Source organism: Carassius gibelio, chromosome A22 (assembly GCF_023724105.1).
Source record: "Carassius gibelio isolate Cgi1373 ecotype wild population from Czech Republic chromosome A22, carGib1.2-hapl.c, whole genome shotgun sequence".
Classification (NCBI taxonomy): domain Eukaryota; kingdom Metazoa; phylum Chordata; class Actinopteri; order Cypriniformes; family Cyprinidae; genus Carassius; species Carassius gibelio.
The window spans coordinates 5,810,209-5,831,378 of NC_068392.1; the positions used below are offsets into that span (position 1 = coordinate 5,810,209).

Below are 21,170 nucleotides of genomic sequence, written 5' to 3' on the forward strand. Positions count from 1 at the left end.
ACAGAAATATGTTTTCCATGTTTTAATTTTAATAGTAAATCCCATTTGTTTGCCAAAATTTTCATTAAAGCTTCAGTCCGTAACTTTTTTTTTGTTTAAAAAGGATCGAAAATCAATTTTTGAGCAAGTACATAAGACATTAGATTCATCCGTGATGAATTTCTGAGAATACATTTATTTTCATAAGGCTATTGTAAGAATAAATAGTTTTTATGCATTCAAATAATTAGACATGCTAAAACACAGACTTTGGTTACAATAAAGCATAAGGTGAGAAAAAATTAAACGTGTAATTTTGTTAAACTTGTAATAAATTGATGTTAAACTGTATAAGTTTCATGAATCAGTAAAAAGGTGTCTAGAAAATAAAATTATAATGGGAACGAAATGGAATTTGGAAAAAAATAAAACCAATTTTACAGGGCCCTAATTAAAGCTTGTTTATATGCTTCAGTCTGGCATCTCCACTGACGTGTGCGCTCCGCTTTCCGTCTGTGAATCAGTTGTTGAATGCTGGGTATTTCCTCTCAACAGAGCAGCTTGAGAGCCTGGAGGCCGAGGGTCCGAGAGATCTGACCAGCCCGGCACCTACCTCACCGATGTCTGGAGACTCCAGCCCTGAGCCCTCGCCCCGTCCCGCCTCCCAACCCTCGTCCACCTCACAGACGTCCTCACGGCCCGGCTCTCAACCCCCCTCCAGCCCGGACAGCCGCAGCAACACGTCTGCCAACAGCAACTCCAAGAAGAAGAAGAAGTCCAAGACCTCTAAACCTGCTCACTTGAGGAGGAACATCCGGTATTCAGCTTGATTTCATGATTATGCATGAGTTCCCGCACACTTGTTTTTAGCGACGTCGAATATCGAAGTATTATTTTTTTTTTAATTTTGGCTCAGTGGTAAAGCATTGCATTAGCAGTGCAAAAGGTTGTGGGTTCAATTCCTATGTAACACGCATACTGGTAAAAACAAAACCATATGTACAGCCTGAATGCACTGTAAGGCTCTTTGGATAAAAGCATCTGCAATCACACAGTACAATTTTTTGTTTAAAAAATGCAAGTTGCAGTGGGATGGGAAAAAAACACCGATGTTTTTTCAAAAGTGAACTTGCATTAATATTGCATGGCTTTATAAACATGCTGTTCTTTTGTGTGAGGGGCGAATGCAATGGTGATTGATGTCCCCCTGGGTCTCCTTAATGCACACCTAAAACTCAAATGCAACGTTTTTGCATTCGAATGCGGATTTTTTTAAATTTGACGAATGTTCGAAAAAATGTCACACTTCTATATTACAATGTTCTGTCTTCCTGCTAATTGCATCTCTCTCCTCCGGCTCGCAGGGCGCTTCTTAAGGAGCACCAGCTGGAAGCGGGAACCAAAGCTGCCCAGCAGGAGGAGCTGGAGCGACGGAGGCGTCTGGAACAGCAGAGGAAAGACTTCCCGCTTCACGCTGGTGAGACTGGCCTTTGCTGCCTGCTCCTCCTCTGCAGAATTCTTGGTAATGTAGTTAATTTGTTGCGTTGTGTTGCCTTTGTCAGATCTTTCCACTGCCGCGTCAGGTCTCAAACAGGAAGTGATCTGTCTGGACAGCAGCGGAGATGAGGGAGAGGCTAAAGAAGCTCCGCCCCCTCAGCTGCCTGCACTCAGAGACGGTAAAGTCATGTATTATTACTAGTACAGTGTTACGTCATTTACATTATTGCATTACATTTACATTTTTCTTATTATTTGTTATATTTACTATGTAACTTATATATCTTATAAACTCAAAATATGTTTTGAAGCAAGTCTGAAAAACATCTCATTTTTATTATTATTAAACATAATTACTTGCATGTTTTTATTTTTAGTAAACATTTATTTTTGACGTTTATTTATAATAATTACTAATATAATAATATAATATGTATTACGATAAATGTTTAATAATACCAATTACATTATATATGTAATAAATATAATATTTAAATACATTTATTTTAGTGCTGTCAATCGATTAAAAAAAATTAACTAATTAATCGCGATTAATCGCAATTAAAAGACTGAAACTTTTTGGATATGTAAATGCAAAATGTAAATAATTAATGTAAACTCAAGACAAAGAAACTATTTAAATTCAAAATATGATTGTTTATTGGAATTTTTGTTTAACTTGTAACACAGATTTTCTCATGTAAACAACATACCTGCAATAAACCATCAATATCCTCCAAATTAACTGTTGGCTTGAAAGCCATATTTATTACAGAAATAAAAACACAGGCATGTAAGTACCATTTGAATTTCAAAACAATCAATGCCAATAAAAAACAAAAATGATTTCCATGTTGAATTCTAAGTGGACTGCAAAAAAATTCCAAAGTATAGTCATTGCCAGTGCTTTAAGTGGGCTGCTATGTACTCAGTACCGCCACTTCCAAATATAGCTCTTGAGCGTACCGCCACCTCTCCGTGCGCCCAGAACGTGCTTGTAGCGTACCGGTACGCTCATTTGTGGACATCTGTTTTAATAGAGGTTTTAATCTTTTACCTGCACTTCCGATTTTCAGAGCGCCCTTCACAATGCAAGCTTCCTAATTCATCCCACCCAGAGCAGAAACTACATTACCCATTCACCCTTAAGTTATACAAGTGAATAGCGCATGTGTCGCTTTTCCCACTGTTAAGTGTCAACAACTCAACGTGGCCGGAGAAGGTGTGTGAAACTCGTTGTGAGTTATACTAAAGCAAAATCTTGAGTATTTATTGTCTGATAAACATTAAAAACTGTCTGCGGAGGTTGAGTCGTCCTGCAGCCCCCGCTGGCTGTTCATTGGCTGCAGCATCTTTTTTCTAAATTCTAAAAAAATACCGTAGACGGCAAGGCACAAATTTAGATATTAATTTATCTAATTAATCTATAGCCTATGCACAAAGACAATATGATCTTTTTGTTCCCTTTTTGTTTTAAAGCTTGATGAAGAGAGAGAGCGCAAGTTGCTGCAGCTGCGAGGAGGACAGTGATGCACGCGTACAGGAGTGATTGACAGTTCGCGGCACTGTGTACAAAAAATACTCCGCTACACAATTATTTCGTCATTTTCGTTTAAGCTTATTAACGTTAGCGTTACAGAAAGGTCTGATTTACGCACTGTTACAGTCATTGTTTTTTTGTTTTTTTTTTAAACAATGACATTTGAGTTCATGATTTTAATGTTGCTGTTTCTTGTGGCAGACTAAATGAAGAGTAATGTTTCTTGTGGCAGACTGAAGAGTAATCCGGCAGTTTTATACTGAAACTTTCCGTCTAAAAGTCCTTCCTTGGTCTTATCCATATTTCTTTGCACGTTGAACACACATAGGCCACAACTGGAAATAAAAAAAACTGCAACCGCGTTAATTGCGTTATTTTTTTTTAACGCGTTAAATATTTCAAATTAATCGAATGCGTTAACGCGCTAATTTTGACAGCACTAATTTATTTACATAATTTTAGTAAACATTTATTGTTTACGCACATGTTTTGTATTTATTTAATATGTATTATAATACAAGTTTAATATTAACAATAAAAAATATAAATAATAATTAAATTATGTCTGAATGTGTTTAAAATATAATTATTTTGATATAATATTATAAACAACATTTATTTACATAGTATTTAAAAATGTATTAAATGTATTTGTGTGTTTAATTTATTAATTAATATAAATATATATATATATATATATATATATATATATATATATATATATATATATATATATATATATATATATATATATATATATATATAAAATATATATATATAAAATATATTTGTGTTTCATAATAGCAAAAATATATATGCAAGTTATTATGAATGTTAGTTTTTTAAAATATTATTCACATTATTTACCTATGCACATTATTAAATATTCAGCATTTTTCTCGAGATTACTGTGTGTGTGTGCATACGTGTGTAGCTATATAGATTTTGTTTATAAAACCTAAAGTGTGTGTATGTGTGTGTATTAGGGCTGCACGATTAATTGCATGTGATTGTAATGCGTGTCTCGTCAGTAAAGCCGGTTCTGTGATTAGCGGTAAATTTCCATCAACTGCTTTCAGATTATAATTTTTTTTTTCAATCGCATGTGATTAATCGTGCAGCCCTAATATGTATGTGTATGTATAGGTATCTTGATGTTCATTTGTGCTCCTCCAGATGTGATCGAATTGAGTTCAGGTGATGAAGATGCCCTGCGGATAAGCAGTGAGGAAGACAACACCGAGGAGCGCTCTGTCACTCCCGGCATGGAGGAGAGCAGCGGGTCTCATGTGAACGACAGCCTCAATCAACCAGACGCCCAGGGAAGGGTGCTGGTCAATATCAACCATCCTGGAGATGAGGAGGACCTGTTCCTCGCGCCGCAGCTCGCCCGCGCTGTGAAACCTCACCAGGTAACCCGCTCTTCTGATACGAACTCAACACCACTTCCACATTTCACTTGAACCTGTTTGTCGCCGTCTCATCCTCTCTCTGTCAGATCGGTGGTATTCGGTTCCTGTACGATAACCTGGTGGAGTCTCTGGAGCGCTATAAGAGCAGCAGTGGCTTCGGCTGTATTCTGGCTCACAGCATGGGTCTGGGCAAAACCCTGCAGGTCATCTCCTTCATCGATGTCCTGCTGCGGCACACTGGAGCCAAAACGGTCCTGGCCATTGTCCCTGTGAGCGTCCGAGAAGCAAACCTGATTGTGTGGCTCTGTGAGAGAGGTGCGTGTCTCATGTTTGCTCTCGTCTCCAGGTGAATACACTACAGAACTGGTTGGCTGAGTTTAATCTCTGGCTGCCTGCTGCTGAGTCCCTTCCCCCCGACACGGATCCAGTCCAGGCTTTACCTCGAACCTTCAAGGTTCACATCCTCAATGATGAGCACAAGTATGAACTCCGCACTTCCTCTTATTTTTACTCCTTTGTACTACAATTGGTCCAGGGTCACATTTAAGGATAATTAAGCACACCTCTGCCCTCAGTTTTCATTGCTGTAATTCCAGTGCCATTAATGTGATAAGAATATAATATGAAATTAATAATAGTTATTATTTATATATTTATACACACACACACACACACACACACACACAAATTTACATACATATATAATATTTATTTATTTAAATGCATTGTTTAAGATTTAATAGGTATTACCTAATTATTATGTTAGAGCAAATATATAAGTAAATTAATGAGAAAATTACATAATAATTAAGTTAATATTATAAATATGTAAATAAATATGTTCACAAATAATTATATAATTTTTTTTAATTTATGGTGGTTTAAATAAAGAAAATCTTTGCATGTATCATAATAAATTATTCTAAATGATTACAATAAATGTCTTATAATATTAATGATATTTTTAAAAATTCAATAATAATTTATATAAATATATTTGTATGTATATATTTTTTATATGTAGTTGTATGAAACATTTACATATATTTATAATAAGAATTTTGTTAACGACGACAACAACAAAAACATTGAAGCACATTACAGTAATGAATTTGGAGAAAATAAATGTGCTTAATTGTTATAAATTACAATTAAGATTTGGTCTTAAAACTGTAGCCTTACTCAAGAATAGTCTAGATAGTATTTATGCAAAATATAATCCTTTTATTAAATTATAAGTTACTTTATTTAGTTTTTGTGAGATTTACTCGCAAAATGACATGTAATCATTCACGATATGTTTGGGATCCCTGTTAATGTTTTTATGTTGGTAATGATTGGAGTGCTAATGCTAATGGTGCTAGCGATTGCAAGGATCACACACACTGATAAAATGCATACCTTAAACGCACTGCAAGTGGCTTCTTTAGCATCTGCTGAAACCTAAATGTATTTCTTGCACCTGGACCAGAACCACGGTGGCCCGGGCCAAGGTGGTGGAGGACTGGACTCGTGGCGGTGGGGTGCTGCTAATGGGGTACGAGATGTACCGCCTACTGTCTCTCAAAAAGAGCTTTGTGACCGGCCGCAAGAGGAAGTCCAAGAAACCGGCAGGACCTGTGATTATTGACCTGGATGAGGAGGACCGTCAGCAGGAGCTCATGAAAGGTCTGTCGGGGATTTCCAAGTGAAAAGTGCCTAGCGTTTACTCTGGTTCTGGTCTGTAATTAGTGTTCGTGTGTCCTCTGTGATCTTCAGGGATTGAAAGAGCGCTGTCTCGACCCGGTCCGGATGTGGTCATATGTGACGAGGGCCACCGTATCAAAAACTGCCACGCCAGCACCTCGCAGGCCCTGAAGAACATCCGGTCGCGGCGGAGGGTGGTTCTGACCGGATACCCGCTGCAGAATAACCTGATCGAGTACTGGTGCATGGTGGATTTCGTCCGGCCCGATTTCCTCGGCACACGGCAGGAGTTCAGTAACATGTTCGAGCGGCCCATTCTGAACGGCCAGTGTATAGACAGCACGCCGCAGGACGTCCAGCTCATGAGATACAGGAGTCACGTCCTGCACAGTCTGCTGGAGGGCTTCGTGCAAAGGTCAGGAATTAGCATGAAATATTAACTTTTTTATAATTTTTTTAATGTACAATTAAAAGGTTTTTTTTTTTTCATGTCTTTTACTAATTATTTTTGTCATTTTTATTATTATTGAGAATTAATATTACATTTCTTATTAAATATTATTTACTTATTTGTTATTGTTAATAAAATACTATATTAATGATATATACATATAGTAATTAAAATAAAAAACATTGTATGAAGTCATAAGTTATAAATATTAATGATTGTTTATTTAACATTATTAACATTAGCATTAGTATTGATGTCATTATGAAATATTTCTTATTTTGTACATGAATTTTATGTATTTAATGAATGTATTTACAAATTTTACACAATTACATGTATATTATTGTTTACATAGTTATTTTTTTTACACATTATTATTAAATATTTATTTTTGCTTGCAAATTATTAGTTTACTCTTTTTTTATTATTGTTTACACGCACATGTTTATTATTATCATTATTATTGAATGTGTATTGTTTAAATTTAATTTGGATGTATTAGTTTTTGTTATTCATTTTGTAATTTGAAATATTGAATTATTTATTAAAATTTACATATTATTGTTTAAATTTATTAATAAATAGTTTATTGTTTTTTTATTATTATTATTATTATTACATTTATTATTTTTGTGATTTTAATATTTATTTTTGTTTACAAATTGTTTATTCAGTCTTTACGTTTAGGTTTTGGTTGTTTTTATTCATATTTAATATTATTGTTCATATTTATGATTTAATTTTAACATGCTTATTATATTAGCAAAGTAAATTTGCCGGAGAAGTAAATTGTCTTGAAAATGAGTCCTTCTTTTGTTTACTATTTTAAGTAAATTGATCTTTTAAGGAAGTTTTGGTGCAGAACGAAAATGGTGTTGTTGTAGGTTGGACCATTCTTTTTTTTTTTTTTTTTTTTTGACCAAAACAATTAAGCTGAACTGTTTTCTGTCTGCCCAGACGAGGTCATGATGTTCTCCGCAATCAGCTGCCTCCGAAAGAGGAGCATGTGATCCTGGTACGACTGTCCCGCCTGCAGAGGGCGCTCTATAGAGAGTTCATGAACCGCTTCAGGGAGGCGGGAAACACCGGATGGCTTGGACTCAACCCACTCAAAGCTTTCTGTGTTTGCTGCAAGGTACTTGCACCTCAAAGACACGTGTGGTGCTATATAGTAGCTATGTAGTGCTTGTAACTAATTCTTGTGCATCCCCATAGATCTGGAATCATCCAGACGTTTTGTACGAAGCTCTGCAGAAGGAAAATCTGGCCAATGAGCAGGATCTTGACCTGGATGACCTCAACTCCACCAGCGGGACCCGCTGCTCTGCTCCAGGAATAAAGAGCAAGTCGTCCGACCCGGCCAACAGCAAGATGGCTGCTATGGGACCCCTGAACCCCTTACAGGAGAGGGCCAACCAAGTCATCACATATGAATGGGTAAAACACCGTTGAAAAGTGTGATCATCAAATCACAAAGACTGTGATTTAAGTAAATGAATGTATGTGATGCATGTTTCAGAGTAAAGCGCAGCACTGTGTTTTTACATGTGTTTATTGGGGTTTTCAGAGGCTTGATTTGCAATACATTTTGTTCCCAAATTTGGTATGAACTTTGAATAGATTTAAGTTGGACTTAAGTAAGTCATGTGTAGAGGTCGACCGATATATCGGTTTCGCCGATTAATCGGCACCGAAAAAAGTTAGCTTAATTTTCAGTAATTAAAAGATAAATGAAATGAATGTTTCATGTCTTCATTTGATAACCAGACAAATTTTAATACACAACACAGAATATTTGAGGAGGGGGGGGGGGGGGTGATTAGGCTTCTTTAAGAAACAAATGAATAAATTAAGTTGTTTTATGGATTCAAATAATTAGACATGCTAAAACACAGAATTTGGTAAGAATAAAAAATATGGTGGGAAAAGATAAGACATTTCACAGGGCCCCAACCATGTAATTTTTGTTAAACTTGTATTAAATTGATGTGTTTTAATTAATCAATTAGACTTTGCTTTTGATTAGTAAACATTAACTATTGAAACAGAGTGGAGGAGAAAAAAACCTTCCAGAAATATTCAAATGGATATAACGGAATTTGGATTAAAATTTGAAATGGAATTTAGAAATAAATTTGAATTTGAAATAAAATGGAATTTAGGAAAAAATAAAACTGATTTTGTGGTACTATTATTATTACTTTTATTATTATTACTACTATTAGTATGATTCTGTACTGTGTTTTTGTTTTTGTTTTTTTTGTTTTTAATAAATAAAGCACTGTTTCAGTTTTTTGTTCAGTATCCATTTTAAAAACTATCAGTTAATTAATCGTTATAAGCCAGAGTGGTCAAACCTAGGTATCAGCAAGATGGGTTGACCTCTAGTCGTGTGTTATTCATGATTTAATTTCTGCACATTTTGAACACATCTGAATGCTTTCCAAATCATTTGTTTTAGGCAAAAGACGTCATGTCCAACTACCAGACGGGTGTTCTGGAGAACTCGGCCAAGATGGTTCTGCTTTTCCACCTAATTGATGAGAGTGTCAAACGAGGAGATAAAATACTTGTTTTCAGGTGGGGAATGTTTGGCTTTTCCATGTGTGACAGTGTACAGATGTTTGCCTTTTTCTGTAATCTCTCCTAAAGCTTCCTGAACTGTCAGCCTTGCTGTTATTTTCCATTTACATCAATGCTCACACTGGTTTATTCATCAGTGTGTGATTCTTGCAGTCAGAGTTTATCAACGCTCACGGTTATGGAAGATTTCCTGAGTCGGAGGCCCATGCCAATCCAAACAGAAACTGGGACACACCACTGGGTCCGGAATGTCAATTACTACAGTGAGTTTTCAAACATTTTCTGATGACATTTTATAATTTATTTTATTTATAATTTATTTCTGATTTATTTTATAATAATTATTTTATTTCAGCTAGTTGCTAAGGCCACATTTCTCATTTTCATTTAGATAATTAAAAAAACAAAAATAACTGAATAAACCCAAACTATAAAAATTAATTAAAAAAGATAAAAAAAATAATAGAAATTACAAAAATGCACAACTACATTTTCAGCTATATATTTCAAGACTTACACGGTGTGAAAGTAATAGTAAGTGTTGTTGTTAGAATTTTTTTAATGATAATTTTAGTGTGTGTAGGAAATTTTATGTTAAAAAATTTGGCAAATATAATAATAATAATTCATAAAAAAGGCAGCTTTATTTTTAAAAGCCTTGTTTATACTGTGTGAGAGAAACAAATGTGATAAGTGTCTAATAATTTTAATTAATAATACAAATTTGTAATATATAATGAAGTAATCTTTTTTTAAGCTATTTTGAAGTTATATTTTAAGCATTTTTTCAATTTATGTGATCAAAATTGTCTAACTTATCTAAATATCTGAAAAATGTTAATAAAATAATTACCGTAATTTTCAGACTATAAGTCGCATCAGTCCAAAAATACGTTATGATGAGGAAAAAAACAAGTCGCACTGGACTAGAAGTCGTTCATTTCTCTTGGTTCATGTCAAATTAATTTTGATAAATAAGTTGCACCTGACTATAAGTCGCAGGACCAGCCAAACTATGAAAAAAAAAAGTGCGACTTATAGTCTGGAAAATACGGTAGTGATTCAGATATTCTAGCAATACATCTCAAAATGCATTTTCATAAATATTTATATAAACTTTTTCTGCAGACCATTATTTAATGCATATTAGTTCATCATTTTCATTTCTGCGTTCTATAGATCAACTAAAGCTGAGGTTTGTGGTGGTTTCGTGTATTTGATCTTCGTAAATTCAGTGCGTCTTCGTCTCTTGTGCAGGGTTGGATGGGAGCACATCTGCTTCAGAGAGAGAAAGACTCATCAACCAGTTTAATGACCCGGCGAACGACCAGACCTGGGTCTTCCTGCTGTCCACCAGGTGAACTTGAGTGCAAATAAATGCCACACATAGTGATGAAATGATGTGGTCTGGACTAACAGGTGCTGTGTTTGCAGGGCTGGATGTTTGGGGGTGAATCTGATCGGCGCGAATCGTGTGGTGGTTTTCGACGCGTCGTGGAATCCATGTCACGATGCTCAGGCTGTGTGTCGCGTTTATCGCTACGGCCAGCGCAAGCCTTGCCACATCTATAGGCTGGTGTGTGACTTCACACTGGAGAAGAAGATCTACGACCGGCAGGTGTCCAAGCAGGGCATGTCTGGTAAGAGAGGAAGGTCTGGGATTTCGTTTTTTTTATTGTGTCTTAATGCAATAACAATTCTGACATTTTGATTGGCTGTTGAATAGATCGAGTCGTGGATGATTTGAACCCTGTCCTCACCTTCACACGCAAGGAAGTGGAGTCACTGTTGCACTTTGTAGAGGAGGAGCCTGGTCCCAGCCAATCAGAGCTGGTCGCTAATGAGGAAATAGATATCGTCATTAAACAAGCCTGTCTGTTATATCCACACCTCTTAACCAAGGTAATTACTCTTACCTGTTTTAAAATGTTACTATTTCAAACTAAATTCCGGAATAGAAAATTCTATTCCACAAAATTCTGAATCATATGGTTTGAAAGCTTAGCTCATGAATATTAATTAGGCTGTGTTTCTGCTGATTCGTAAACTTTTGCAGCCATTTCTCTAAATCCAAAAATTCGGTTTTAAGTCTGTATCCTACTATGGTTTAGGCTTAGCTTATGAATGGCAATTAGTATAATTGTATGTTTACATAGCTGTGCAACTTTTTTGGAGCATCCATTCATGTACGCTAATTTCTGTCTGTAATCAATACCAGCTACTGTGGTACAAATTCGGCTATTTGGTCAAAATTTTGAATGCTACGATGGTGCAGGCTTTATGAGTATCAAGTCACTTTTGACATTGCTTGGTAAACTTCATGGAGCTCTACGATTTCAACCATTTTACAAATTAAAAAATTCTGAACCCTCCTTCAGTGTAGACTTGGCTTATGAATATTAATAAGTTTGTAATAACAGCTCTGTAACCTTCCTGAAGCGTTTAGTCGTGTAAGCTCTTTTCTATCTTTATTCCACACATGGTTACTGTTGGCCAAATCAAGCTATTTTGGAAAAATACTGTCTCTTAATATTGCGTAAGATTAGATCATGAATATTAATTAGTTTCCTTTCTGGAGCGTCCAATCATGTTACATAATATCTGTCTATTCTGGCAAAATTCTAAATCCTATTGGTGTGAGCTCATGAATATTAATTGGGTTGAGCTTACTTTTCTTCCTAACCTTCCTGGAACATCCAATCACGTAACATAATATCTCTGTCTGTGTTATACATCAGCTGTTTAGTGTCCAAATTAAAGTCTTCGGACAAAATGAAGAATCCTACTATAGTGTGACCTTATGAATATTAATTAGGTTCATTCATAACCTTACTGGAGCATCCCGTCACATAAGTGAATGTTTAAGAAGTTCATAAAAGCAAACATTTAAAAATTGGAATGTTTCGGACAAATTCTAAATCCCACAATGGTGAAGGTTTAACTTGGGAATATCAATAAGATTATATTAATAATATTCCTTTCTTGGTCATTCCGTCGCCTATGCTAATATCTGTCTGTTTTTCATTCCAGCAACCGTTCCAACATGAGTCTCTTCTGATGGACCGCAAGGAAATGAAACTGACCAAAGCGGAAAAGAGAGCAGCCAAGAAAAGCTATGAAGATGAGAAGCGGGCGTCTGTGCCGTATCAGCGGCCCTCTTACGCACATTACTACCCAGCTAGTGACCAGAGACTCACCAATATTCCCGCCTTCAGCCAGAGGAACTGGTGGGTCCACCACAGAAAACCCTCAATGTAGTGCCTCTCAGTTTTTAAGAGCGTTTTAAAATGTGTTTTAAAATGTGTTTGCTCTTCAGGCGGCCCCCTCCTCATTTAGAAGAGAAACCAGTTGCGAGTGTGAGGCCAGTTCAGTCCACTCCCATTCCCATGATGCCCCGACAGGTACCCATGAGTGTCGCCAGTTCAAGCGCGGGATTCCCTGTCAACTACCTGCAAAAGGCCGGTGTTTACGTCCAGCGCATCGTCACCACCACAGGTAAAGACGGTTCACTTGTTATCCATGCAATTTCTTGCAATGTTTAAGGTCACCCAGTTTGTTTCTCCATGGTTTTCCATCTCTGCATTGCAGATATCGTGATCCCAGGTTCCAACAGCAGCACGGATGTCCAAGCCCGGATCGGTGCAGGAGAGAGTATCCACGTTATCAGAGGATCCAAAGGTACCTCAGTTCCAGAAGACTGTTCCCTGAGAGTTGGTAAGGTTTATTCACTTAATGTTCTGTCACTGGTGTTGCAGGCACATACATCAGGACCAACGATGGGAGGATATTTGCCATCCGTTCTGGAAAGCCAAGACCACCTGAAGGAGGAGCCACAGCTTCAAGAGGTGTGCTAATCTGCTAATTTCTGAATTAGCCATTCTTAGCAGTATTGAAGCAAAACTGACTAAATTGTATAAACTTTTATTGCATTTCAAAGTCGAATTATTCAGTCATTCCTTTGGCTGACATAAAGAAAATGGTGAAACAAACCAAATGTCAGTAGTACCATTGTCTTTGCAGTTGAGGATATGTTATGCAAGACTCTTTTCCAAGTAGGTATGTCTGGAAATGTTTACTTGAAGCACAGCATAATTGTGCACAGTTCATCAGTGCATGTTTTTCCAAAGATATAAGCGCTTGCTTTTAAGACTGTCGTTTTCGGGCCTCTGTTTCACATGATCTAGAGGTCTGCGTGGGACAGATGTTTCAGTCATGTTCCTGCAAGATTCTCTCCTGTATATTTTGTCCTGTTCCCACCATTAAAAGCCCACTGATAGAGGTAGAGGCAAAAATAAGGTGCTTTACCTCACTCAAGAAACATTGAGAATATAGAAGACTTTACCTAAACTGTTGATCTTTCCTACCTCACCAACACTCATTATTTCACACTTCGTGGCATAGACTCAGTACTCCCAGGGGTGAACAGACCTCTACCTTAATCGAGACCAGTTATGATTGTTGATGGATTAAACCCTTTGCTGGGGTTTGACTGTACAATCTTTTGGTGACCATCCCAGATCTTTACCTAGTAGTCTACACTAGGGCTGCAGGATAAATCTTTAATGCGCATCTTGACAGTAAAGCCGGTTCTTTATTTATATGTTCATAGTTCATGTGCAGAATACGATTATATTTTGCGCAGCTTGTCAGTGAGCAACAGCTCTGTGTAGTAAATGCTGCTCCATGTGAAAGCGCGCAGGTGATGGAGATTTACCATTGATTACAGAACCGGCTTTACTGACAATATGCACATTAAATATTGCATGCGATTTATCCTGCAGTCCTCGTCTACACCGACATTAACAACATTTTTTTTTTTCACAGAGGAATTGGGCCCTCCCTTGCATTCTGTCAGTAATGGTCGAGCATCTCCTCAGGAGCCGAAACGTTTAACTCCCGAGGCTCTGCCTCGCCCTTCGCCCCAAGACAGCCCCAACCTTCTCCGAGAAATCCAGAGCAACAAGGACCCAGCTCCTGTTGGAGATAACTTACCATCTTCAGCAACACCTGAAAACTTGGGAGCAGATAGATCTGACCAACACCGGCAGCTCAGCAATGACACTGCATCGTCTGTGGATATTCAAAGTTTGAAACGGAAGCTTATGGAAAGTCGGACATCCAAACAGCCTAGCGCCAAACGGACCTCAACGTCAACCGGTGCAACCGGGAGTTACCCGGGGTTTCCTTTAAGCCCCGGGTATGGGTTCCCACCCATGGGGCTGAACCCTGCCTTGTTGGGTGCCCTGGGTCACATGACTCCTCCCCCGTCTCTTGGAAGCAGGTCGCAGCTCCTACAGCAAGCTGGTCAGGCTTTGGGTGACCTTCATGCCATGTTTCCCACTGACCCACTCGGACTTGGTGTGTCCAACAGCACTCTTTCCTCGACCTGCTCGACCAACACCACATCCTCCACCCATGGTGGAATGCTGGCCTCTTCTTCATCCTCTGTGCCCTCTTCATCATCGTCCTCCACTTCCTCTTCGCTCCCACCCTTCTTCATGAACCCAAGCATGGCAAGCATGCTCTCGGGCTTCCCAGTACCATTTTCCCAGCCGATGTTCCGGGATTCCCTACTACCTAGAGGCCTGTCCTCTATGCCAACCCCTGCCTCCACTGCCTCCAGCTTCCTCTCTTCCTCCGGTCTTTTGGGGGCAGCCTTCAACCGCCCCGATACTCACCCCTCACTCACAGAAAACGGCGGGAGCAGCTCAGATGACGATGTCATAGAGGTGATGGGCCAGTGATCGCAGTGATTGGCTGCCTTGGATTCCGTTGTTCCAAATGGAAGAATCTGATGAATGGAGCTGAAATTATGTAAATCCAAATGCTGAATATGCATGGAGTTAAGAACGGTGATATATATATATATATTTTTCTTTACTGTAAGGGACCAGAGCACAGGGCTAACTTGAAGAGCCCTAGTCGTATCTCGAAAGGGTTAAGACACATACTTGATGAATTCCCTCCGAGAGATACTAATCTGTACTCAAATGTGATTGTCTTTCCAGACTGTTTGCGTTCATAAGAGATGACTTTAGAGATACTTAGCCGTTTGCTAGACCTTGTAGCATCACCTGGAATGATAAACGAGAAATACATGACCTTTTTTATTATAATTGTAAGTACTATGTAAGTACCACTTGTAAACGGTGGTCCTACATGAATATTCATATTCGTTTCAAATCGCAGCCGGGGGAGGGGGGATTCGTAACAGTCGAATTGAAAAGTAACAGAAGCCATGCCTAGCGTTAACACCGCCGAGACCTTTTTGCTTTCCTTTGTAAAAAAAAAAAATAAATAATGACAAGGAAAACCTTAAACTCGAATGTATTTTCATGTTAGCCTTTAAAATTTGGTGGAGGGACGTAAGTTTAGTGCATTTAGTTCAATATTAGCCTTACAGCAGACAACTGGATCTGTGTTCTCGTTCAATTGCGTAGCAAACAAAATCATATGTTGTTCTCCGTTGGGGATCATCTTACGAATGTGTAGACTGTTATGCGACCTTATTTGTTTTTTTTAATTTGCGCTTCGGATCATCTGCGCGCTCGTTCAGTTTCATCCGTGTTGGGGCCACAGTCATGACCAAAGTGTTTGTTTGGCCGTTTCGAAGAATCTCAATGTGTTAAACGTTTGTGTTAATGTTAACTCATTAGGCGCTGGTTGACCTGTGACTGAATAATCCCTCTGCCAATAACACTGTTCATTCTCTGTGCCTATTAGAGCATTTTGTTTTGACTCCTCCCATGGTCTGCTTTCTGATTGGCTGATACCCACTTAATGAGTTATGGCCTGAGTCTGCAAACGCTGTTATATCAATATAATGGTGTGCATTTGACATGTGATTTATATCTTTGTCGTCATCGTTGTTGTTGTTGTTGTTATTTGAATCTTTGTTTTGTAACATCTTATTGCATACCTGTGTTATTTTGTTTCTCTTTAAACTATGTACAAATTTACCTGAAATATTTATTTATAATGCTGAAGAGTAATTCGTTTTCTTTCATTTTTTTTTATTTTTATACGTTTTCAGCCATTTTTAAGAAGGAAAAAAAAACTCTTATCAGAGAGACACAGGGTTTTTTTCCCCCCATAGGTGAGTTCAAGACCATGATCTGTGAGCGATTCAGCAGTCGGGACCCGCAAAAACACATGTGATCACATACAGGTGCTGTCCCGAGAGATGTCCACATCTCATGTTCCCAGCATGGGGAGGAGGATAAATGACATTGTATTTATTAAATATTGTTTTAACATAAATAAACCCGTCTCCTCCTGTATTCAGAATAATGGTCCACACAGCATCATGGATGTATAGTATATTTTATGCATGATGTGCAACAGTTTAATGCAAGAGAAAAAGGCTGCTTTACATTTTAGAAATGTGATGTGGTAATTAAAAAAAAAATAGACCATGTATAATTTATTCATATAAAGTAGGCGTTAAAAACGTGATCTGCAAGTTTCAGCAGAAATATAGAACAGAAATGTCAAACATTTTTAACACAAAAAAGTTAAATACTTGTTGCTTACAGCTTCAATATATTACGATTTAATGTATGTATAATATTAATAATATAAAATTTCTAGATTTTCAAGTAATGAAAATAGCGTTCATACATGACCGGTAATTGAACAGAGGAATATTTTGTGCAAAATTCTAAAAACTATGATCTCTGTTGTTAAGAAATATTGGCTTCTTACAATATTATAATGATATCTCATTTTGTGTAAAGTAATAATATAAATGTAAATTTTCAAGTAAAAAAAAGTGTTCATACACGTTCTAGAATTTTCTTTTATAAAAATATAATAACTTTTAAAGTTTTAGGAACTTTGTTACTTTCTTTAATATATTTGTATTTAGCTTTTGATTTATTAGCACTATAAACATATTTCAGTTAGTTTCCAAGGCAACATTTCTAAGGTTCCTTTATTTAAGGTTTTTTTTTGTTGTTGTTGTTGTTGTTTCAGATTTGTTCCAATTACTAAAAAAATGTTTTTATTCAAAACAAACAACACCGATATAGAAAGACACGATAATTTTTTTTAATTCAACAAAAAATATTTTGTAGAACATTAGGAAAATGTATTAAGATGTTACTATAATAATAATAATAATCATAATAATAATATGAATGAACACATTTTTAATTTAAGTAAAAAGGAATGAATGTTTTCATGCATGATCGGCAATTGTTTAATTGAACAGAAATGGGTAGACTGGCACTGATGAATGAAAAAAATAAATGCATAAAAACTATAACAATTTAATAAACACATTGATCCTTGCATTTAAGAAAAATGAGTTGCCTTTAGTCATTTCCAAAGATATTTGCACCAAATACATGCTAGCAACACAACTGAAATGCTTTCAAGAATATAAACCTGTTATAAAAATGTTTTAAAGAACGTTTACATAATTAACAATAAAATTAGCTCAGTAACTTCCAACTCTGGTCCACTTAAATGTCTGTATCATTCCAGGTTTGCAAGCCTTGAGTGTCTTGTTTCAGTACTGCATTGGTTTGCGGGCCATGTAAGCATTCGTTACCTGATTCATAACGACCAGAGCGCACAGAACGGGACAGAGGACAGCCAGGTACCAGACGTACCCGCTCACGCTGCTGCTGAACCACGCCGAACACAGCCCGAGAAACAAGCTCAAGCTGCCCAGCAGGTACGTGAGTAAACCGGAGGCGGCGTGGTAGCGCTTCAGTTTAGCCAGCGACCAGCCTTTGGCCAGTTTGGGATAGAGGAGCGGAAGCCCTCCGAGCGACTGCAGCCCCACGACAGAGACCGTTAACACTCCTATCAACCCGTGCCATGAGGTGAAGTGAGGCTTGTCGTTCAGGCTTTTGTTGTAAAAGATGGCGGCCAGACCTGCAGCCGCGCAGCAAACACACAAACCCTGCAGGATCCAGTGCAAGCGGCCTTTAGTCTTGTGCTTCAGCTTCTTGATGGGAGAGGAATAAGGGTTGAACAGCAGAATGGCTTCGGTCATGAAGAAGGAGAACTGAGGGATGGGGGAAAACACAGAAAATCAAACTTGGGAGATTTTGTGATCAAAATGATTTATGTTCTGTGTCAAACTCACAGCGAGGGTCATCAGAAACGGATGCCATGAGAACAGACCTGTGAACAAACACAGCAGACTTATTAGAGTATCATTCTGTACACTGTGTATTCATATTTTTGAAGTAGCTTTTCTAATTTTAGTTAAAGTTTTAGGAACTTTGTTACGTTCTTTAGTCATTTTATTTATTTGATTTACTATACTTGTATTTAGCTTTTGATTTATTTTAATTTCAGGTTTAGTTTTAGTAATTTTAGCACTATAAACATATTTCAGTTAGTTTCCAATGTAACATTTCTAAGTTCCCTTTATTTAAGGTTCTGATGTTTTTTTTGTTTTGTGTTTTGTTTTTTCAGATTTGTTTCAGTGATTAATTTTTTATTTTATTTTATTTGTTTCAGTTTTATTTAAAAATGACAACACTGAAATAGAGACACACCATAAGGCATTTATTTATTTATCAATCCATTCATTTAACATCATTAAATTGTTAGGAGAGCATTATTTTAATTGTATATATTTAAAATTAATTATTTTAAGAATAGTAATGTGTGTATCACCACCGAAACCATGTTACAAACATTTGATATTATTTATATATAGTAAAATTGCATTTTATTAATTTTGTTATTACTATTAGTGCATTATTATAATATATTTATGAATATATTAAGATAAATATACATAGTGAAGTATACAAACAAATAAATGAAAATATAAATATTGTATTATAGTCCATACATTTTTTTATTTAAATTAGATGTTATTTTATTATCAATAGCGTATTATGATGACAACATTATTATATTTTTAGCATCACACAAAATACACAATAAACAAGACAGAATTTTTTGTATTAGTATTTTCATTACATAATACATTTATATACTTTTTGTTTATCCCTTTAGATTTAAATAATTTAAATTATTTCTTTGCATACAAACGTTACAATTGTTAATGTTTATGTATAGAATTTATATGACACTATTAAAATTGTTTATTTATTTTATTATTTTTTGGTATAATATTATAAGAACATGTCAGAAATATATTACGAAGACTACTAATATTTTACAAATATTTACTAATATTATCACTCCCCAACAGTAAACCCTGAATGTGAATGGTTTCGTCAGTTTGAGTGACGTGACTCACTGGACCCAGGTCTGCTCAGAACAGTGATGAAGACGCTGAACAGCGCGCACAGGACCTGAGTGAAGACACCGCAAACCGTCCTGCTGTAGCGGTACAGCTTCGGCTCCGACTCGTGATGGGCGCTCATGCTCTATTTCTACCGATTCTCTCTCAAAAGTACACAATACAGCTCATTCACACACATATACAATAAAACCGCAGCGCAAACCTCTCTGAACTGCTCTGATTCTCTACTATGAACTCTTGATTCTTTGAAGGTTTCCGGTTACAAACTCGCCTGTCAAAATAAAAGTCATAATATCGTAATCAAGCAAAATATAATCTGATTGTGTCGGTTTTTTCACAAAATATAAATATGATGATTCATGATTGCTTTTTTCCCTACTATAAATTAATATCAATACAATCACAAGTAAACTTATTTAGGAATTTAAACTTGTTTGCACCGAAGTCTTTTTTATCTTCCTGATAGAATTAACTTTTATTTTGTAAGTAATTTCTTCCAGATTTCGCCAGTTCTAGAAATTCCTTTGTCCATGCTGACGTGGGATTTGATGTTTACATGCACGTGTTTCCATCGTTTGCCATGCAGGGATGACACTGGATTTTTTTTTTTTTTTTTACGATTAAAAAAATAATTAAATAATTAAATCCTTCACAGATCACTGTTATCTGTCAGTGCAGATTTTACCAGAAGTTTTGAGAACATACGTTTATTTATTTAGGCCTAGTGCACAATACACAATACACAATACACAATATATATATTGTTTCCTTTAAAAGTATGTTAACTTTGTAATGTAAATGTGAGAAATAGTTTACTTCACTTTACACCACTTTTATTTTGGAGTCATTCATTCACAATTTCACAGTGAAACAAATATACTTTATGAATAAAAATAAAATAATAATAAAAATAAAAATATATACATCTTGGCATTGATCCATGCTGATGACTTATGAAACGGTTTATGTTCTTGATTAGAGACTCAATAACTGCAAACTGGATATTGTTCTGAATCAAAATATTGCAAATTTGCCCGTAATATAGTTACAGCCACATATCAGGGGAAAACAGCAGAGTCTGTTCAGTGAAAATGACACCCAATGACCGTGACAACATCAGACATTCATGACCAATTACTGGTGTGAATTCCTGTGTCCTGTGACCCGCTGGCCCTCGTCCAGACCGAGAGGAGGACAGAAGCCTTCTTATCTCCTCCTGTGGGTCTCCAGGCTTTCCTTCCTGATGACACAAGATATCCGCCATCAGAGAAAGAGAATTACAACAAGCCTATGGACGTCTGCCAGCTCCTATGTGCACTAGATTTCTATGTATTCACTGCACTGAAAGTTTCACATGTGAAAATGGGAAGTGATCTTCTAAGTCGCAATTCCTTCTGTTTCTGAAGGTTATTTCCAGCACGTATGCGTAATTGCAGAGCAAAATTCTGAAGAATTGTCAAATGCGATTTAAAGTGAAGTCTGTCTGTCTGTTAGTCTTAAAATATATACCATGCAAGTTATATGGAGCACTTTTATGGCATAGGGCTGCGTCACGAATCTTGTTTTTGTTCCTCAGAGGAAAGTGATGTGAGAGTGAATCATTTTTGGCTGCTCTGTCACTTTAAGAACCAGTTTAATTTTAAACAGGGTTATTGTAATAGACCCAAGCGGGCAAGGGTTCTCAGTATAAGACCCGAGGGTCCGCTAAATGCTTCAGGAAATGATGTCTGCTCTGCTTTCGCTCTATCTAGGACAGATTGCGCCGGATTAAGCGTTAATCTGAGT

General features: G+C 36.7%; 2 protein-coding genes across 4 annotated transcripts in view; one reads left to right on the forward strand and one right to left on the reverse strand.

Annotated features, from left to right (window-relative positions):
• Window positions 1-16,412, forward strand: part of LOC127942984 (helicase ARIP4) — a 19,454-nt gene extending 3,042 nt beyond the window's left edge. For 2 of the 3 annotated variants that reach the window (XM_052539049.1, XM_052539050.1), the window contains exons 3-22: window positions 535-796; window positions 1,344-1,456; window positions 1,542-1,655; window positions 4,193-4,428; window positions 4,515-4,697; window positions 4,775-4,908; window positions 5,900-6,096; window positions 6,187-6,529; window positions 7,523-7,700; window positions 7,781-8,002; window positions 9,027-9,145; window positions 9,302-9,411; window positions 10,406-10,505; window positions 10,583-10,788; window positions 10,875-11,050; window positions 12,179-12,375; window positions 12,465-12,643; window positions 12,737-12,825; window positions 12,894-12,993; window positions 13,973-16,412. In XM_052539049.1, the coding sequence (XP_052395009.1) occupies window positions 535-796; window positions 1,344-1,456; window positions 1,542-1,655; window positions 4,193-4,428; window positions 4,515-4,697; window positions 4,775-4,908; window positions 5,900-6,096; window positions 6,187-6,529; window positions 7,523-7,700; window positions 7,781-8,002; window positions 9,027-9,145; window positions 9,302-9,411; window positions 10,406-10,505; window positions 10,583-10,788; window positions 10,875-11,050; window positions 12,179-12,375; window positions 12,465-12,643; window positions 12,737-12,825; window positions 12,894-12,993; window positions 13,973-14,892 (4,178 nt within the window). In that variant the 3' untranslated portion in view covers window positions 14,893-16,412. Of the gene's footprint in view, window positions 1-534; window positions 797-1,343; window positions 1,457-1,541; window positions 1,656-4,192; window positions 4,429-4,514; window positions 4,698-4,774; window positions 4,909-5,899; window positions 6,097-6,186; window positions 6,530-7,522; window positions 7,701-7,780; window positions 8,003-9,026; window positions 9,146-9,301; window positions 9,412-10,405; window positions 10,506-10,582; window positions 10,789-10,874; window positions 11,051-12,178; window positions 12,376-12,464; window positions 12,644-12,736; window positions 12,827-12,893; window positions 12,994-13,972 lie in introns of all 3 variants that reach the window. The other variant, XM_052539051.1, reaches the window with a different exon arrangement.
• Window positions 16,413-17,324: 912 nt separating this feature from the next.
• On the reverse strand, window positions 17,325-19,648 carry LOC127942986 (transmembrane reductase CYB561D2). Its single transcript, XM_052539052.1, has 3 exons — window positions 19,380-19,648; window positions 18,246-18,283; window positions 17,325-18,164 (listed from the first exon to the last, which is right to left on the reverse strand). Exons 1-3 carry the CDS (start codon window positions 19,504-19,506, stop codon window positions 17,661-17,663), a joined length of 669 nt encoding a protein of 222 aa, XP_052395012.1. The 5' UTR covers window positions 19,507-19,648; the 3' UTR covers window positions 17,325-17,660.
• Window positions 19,649-21,170: the final 1,522 nt, after the last annotated feature.

Coding starts and splice junctions, on each gene's coding strand:
- LOC127942986 (XM_052539052.1), bottom strand. CDS start 19,506: ATGAGCGCCCATCACGAGTCGGAGCCGAAGCTGTACCGCTACAGCAGG. Junction 18,284..19,379: donor TCTGAGCAGACCTGGGTCCA/GTGAGTCACGTC, acceptor GTTTGTTCACAG/GTCTGTTCTCATGGCATCCG. Junction 18,165..18,245: donor CGTTTCTGATGACCCTCGCT/GTGAGTTTGACA, acceptor CCCATCCCTCAG/TTCTCCTTCTTCATGACCGA.